The 4193-nt window shown below is 38.0% G+C and overlaps 2 protein-coding genes across 2 annotated transcripts in view; both read right to left on the minus strand.

Annotated features, from left to right (window-relative positions):
- Positions 1–600, minus strand: part of LOC103516093 (zinc finger C2HC domain-containing protein 1C-like) — a 2169-nt gene extending 1569 nt beyond the window's left edge. Inside the window, exon 1 of the mRNA XM_026828591.1 lies at positions 537–600. Within this exon, the coding sequence (XP_026684392.1) occupies positions 537–600 (64 nt within the window). The remainder of the gene's footprint in view (positions 1–536) is intronic.
- An 18-nt stretch (positions 601–618) lies between these two features.
- On the minus strand, positions 619–1903 carry LOC108253268. Its single transcript, XM_017446911.1, has 3 exons — positions 1763–1903; positions 923–1325; positions 619–767 (listed from the first exon to the last, which is right to left on the minus strand). Exons 2-3 carry the CDS (start codon positions 1182–1184, stop codon positions 619–621), a joined length of 411 nt encoding a protein of 136 aa, XP_017302400.1. The 5' UTR covers positions 1185–1325; positions 1763–1903.
- Positions 1904–4193: the final 2290 nt, after the last annotated feature.

Below are 4193 nucleotides of genomic sequence, written 5' to 3' on the forward strand. Positions count from 1 at the left end.
GTGACGCAGTGAGAATAGGGTGGAAAATCTTGAAAAAGTAGACTGGAAATTTGGAAAAAATGGACTGAAAAACCGAGAAAAGTCAGGGAATTTTATTTTTCCATTTTGGTAGACACCCTGATTAGCTATGAAAATACAGATATCGGTGTTTTTCACAGTAGCATCTTAACTAAAGAAATTTTGTCATAGCATCTTAACTAAAGAAATTTTGTAAATCTTTTTCAATAATATTGATGTACGAAAAATCTAGGTAGTCATGAATCTTTGTAAGATTGATGATATCAAAGGTTGCTAGCCAGCCTAGTTAGCTTAGTTGGTAGTGCGTCTGCCTTGTAAGCGCTAGGCCGCGGGTTCGATTCCCGCCCGGGGCGGATTAAAGACACCTCTCTAATTTTGATTTGGTCTCAGCAATGTAGGTAGATGTTCAAACAATTTCCAACCTAAAAAATTACATTCAACAAGTCCTCAGCACTATCTACTGAGATACATATCTGCAAAAGCACCAATTGTAAACAAAGTACCCAAAATCTAATTACCTGCCTGATTAGAAAATCGAGAGCTTTGAACGATTAATTGCCTGTGGAGAAAGTACGATGACATGTGCTTAATTTAAAATTTTCACCATGCCATAGCTTTGTTAATGCTCGCAGTATTCACAGTTGGTTTGATACTGCCTGTGTTTGTTGTGTACAGCTTAACAGTGTTTTCCTTCGGCTTCTGAGTTGATAGCAATTCTCCACCTATGTTTGGCAATTTCCCAAATATACCATTTCCAACACGGCCATAGCTTTGTTAATGCTCGCAGTGTTCACAGTTGGTTTGATACTGCCTGTGTTTGTTGTGTATAGCTTAACAGTGTTTTCCTTCGGCTTCTGAGTTGATAGCAATTCTCCACCTATGTTTGGCAATTTCCCAAATATACCATTTCCAACACTTTGATTCGTGTAGTCGTTGTTACCATTAGTTGGACTCGTTAGATTATTTTTAATCGGTTCTTTGTTATGTGAAGTTAGTAATTTGTTCAAAGGATCTAAATCTGGTTTCGGAGCAGAATTATTAGTTTTCTTTGATTTTATTGGTTTTAGTGGATGACTTTTGTCCCATCCATTTTGAGATGTTTTTGTTGTTTTTGTCGTTACTTTTCTCCTTTCTTCAAACAACTGTCGCACTTTTCCAGAAGACATTTGGACGTTTTGATTTTCAGCACTTGAGTTTCGGCTGTTTTGTTGATCTTCTAGCTTTTGCAAGAATTTATCTTGATGACTCTCATACAGGGAAAGCAGCTTCTGTTCTTTTTCTTGCAATTGTTTCTGCTGAAAGCTTGCCTGCAACAGAAATGAAATTTATCTCAGTTAGGTTTGAGCATTGAACTATAACAGTAATACATATTAGATTATTTTTTGTATGCTTTTATTGTGAAATGAAGGCTGTACTATGCCTTAATTCGGAAAATTTGTTCGCATTAGGTTCCTGTTCCTGCCCCACTAAAGTTTCAATTTTCCAACTTTAAAGTGAAATTGAACTTGATTAAAGCTTGTGGGCATTTAGGAAAACTTCCATTATGATTTTACGAGGTTCAAAATTTTCACAAAGAAAAACAAGAGAAAATTATTTCAATTCCTCTTTATTAGGAACTGTAAAATGAACACGATTCTTTTGGTTACTCTTTGAATTTTAACACAGACCACTTCTGACTTGCTTTTTCTAACTTTATTTTTTCTCTTTTGAATTAATTCTACTTCTCCTTGTTGTAAACATTTACCTTGTGTATCAGACAATTACCCTAATCCACAGTTCTTGCTACTAGGTATTCCATAACATTTTGGAGCGTGTAACACTAAAACCGTCGTTTGATATTTAACGTCGGGTCGTTTGAAAATTAAAACACAATATTAAACTAGTATCTCATATGGGTTTCTCTTTTGAATTCATTCTACTTCTCCTTGTTGTAAACATTTACCTTGTGATTCAGACAATTACCCTAATCCACAGTTCTTGCTACTAGGTATTCCATAACATTTTGGAACGTGTAACACTAAAACCGTCGTTTGATATTTAACGTCGGGTCGTTTGAAAATTAAAACACAATATTAAACTAGTATCTCATATGGGTTAATTCCTACTGGAATCGTAAACACAAATACTGGAAATTTTGGACTATTTACTTAAGAGAGAGGCGAGATATTGGCTGCTTCCAAATTTCGACCACCATGTCAAGTTTCAAAGTTGTGATGAAAATTACTGGAGTACCTACTTACATACTCAGACAATGTCCTACCTATAACTATCTATTTATTCTATTCAATATCAATCGAATACTATTAAAACTACATTTCATTATTAAAACTACATACGAAAGGAACACTTATTCCTTATACACATCTTCTTCTCTGTTACTTCCTGTGATCTTCATCCAATCCCCCCCCCCATTCCCTTTCCTATCTTCTTTGACCTTTCCCTCTTTCCCAATAACCTTTGTTCTTTCCGTCCTAGTTTTGCATCAGTTTCTCTATTCTCTGCTAATACACAGAACAAGTTATTGATAGACTTGCTATGGTGAACGCCCAAGCAATTTCATAGATCTTGTTTGCAGATAAGATTACTTTGTGCCATGCTGGGCTCATAAAAAAATTCCGGAAGGAGGGTGCGGGGATCCCATTGGGGGGGGGTGAAGAAAAAGGGAGCATTTGGTCTATTTTTAAAAATAAATTTCTCCAATATACGAGGTTATGATGGAAAGGCTATAAATACGCAGGCACAATTCTCCGTTTAATATTTTTTGGATTAAAATTTCCTGTTTATCTTTTGATCAGAGAATCCTCTCGACCTACATTTGACCTGGATATGGGCTGAAAGTTCAAAGTCTGATAGGATAGGACATTATTAGTAAAACTCTAATAATATGGATGGCAGTTATTTGATAGGTTATCAATCGAAGTAGTGAATGAAATAAATAAATAGGTCAGTTCAGTCAACATGCGAAGGCGAGATATAAAACGCCGCAGCAGGCATTCTTTTCCATTTGACCTTCCTTTCTGTCTGAACAGGAATTGGATAGGGGGCGATGAAGGAAATAAAGGAAGGAAAAGGGAAACTCACTGATGGTGCCATTTTTACTTTCCTTATCCTATAGGAAGGAAAGTAATGTAATCGGGTCAAATTTTCGATGGTCAGGGTTTAGTGCCAAAACACGTTTTGAGGTCCCTAGAGCCTAAATACAAAGTTGTAAACAAAATATCTCGAGAACGGTAAGAGCTAGAGACTTGAAATTTAGTATGTAGCTCTTGAAAATGACAAGGATGCGACACGAAACTTTTGGTTAAGACCGGTGCAACGCTTGGCGGTTTTCGGTGTAATTTAACAATATCTCGGGAACGGTATGAGCTAGAGACTTGAAATTTGGTATGTAGTTCACAAATGTGACAAGGATGCAACACAAAACGTTTGGTTGAGATGGTTGCTGCGCTTGGCGGTATTTTGACCGCTTTTGGACAGATTTCGACCGTTTTTTGGCGGTTTTCAGCTACACAGCGACAAAACGGTTAGAGATATTGTAAAAGAACACTCAAATAAGCATCATTCAATAGAATAAGGAAAGTCGTGTGATGTTCACACCAGATTTTTAACATACATTTACTCACCTTAATAGGGGAAGCCTCGTCGCCTGGATCCACCTCCTTCGCCTGTCCCTTCATCATGTACTCTCGGATTTTCTCCTTGATCAGTGACGTCACACAAATGTCGTTATTCGACAGCGGAATGATCGTGGTCGTCTTCGGGAGAATCGGCCGAAGTTCGGACATGATCGGTTAACCTCGGGAAATGTTTCACGCATGCGCCGTGAATGATCAGCGAGGGAAAGGGACTCTGGTGGCGATATGAGACCGGAAAGTTTGAGGGGTCCGTTGTTGGGCGCACCGTTTTCGGCTTATAAGGTCAAGAATACCTAATTCGACTGTACCGAGTAGTGAGGGGGATGAAAAGTCCAAGGGTGGAGTTTTAAGGCGCTTTGCCTTGGTGGCCAAATCAAGAACGACTTGTTGTGAAGGTCATGGGGCTGTGGCTTATATTGGCTCGAGATCTGAAATAGAGAAACAGAGTTGAATTAAAAATAAAATCCCAGCGAATTTTTGTAAGCGCTAGGTTGATGCGGGTTCGATTGCCAATTTACCGCCCGTGTAAACTTTATTCTG

Source organism: Diaphorina citri, unplaced genomic scaffold (genome assembly GCF_000475195.1).
Source record: "Diaphorina citri unplaced genomic scaffold, Diaci psyllid genome assembly version 1.1 scaffold1487, whole genome shotgun sequence".
NCBI classification, from domain to species: Eukaryota; Metazoa; Arthropoda; class Insecta; order Hemiptera; family Psyllidae; genus Diaphorina; species Diaphorina citri.

Bases quoted from the DNA above. Each gene is read 5' to 3' on its own strand.
- LOC108253268 (XM_017446911.1), bottom strand. From the start codon at position 1,184: ATGTCTTCTGGAAAAGTGCGACAGTTGTTTGAAGAAAGGAGAAAAGTA. The intron at 768-922 runs GTATATTTGGGA...GTGTTGGAAATG, and splicing joins GAATCAAAGTGTTGGAAATG to GTATATTTGGGAAATTGCCA.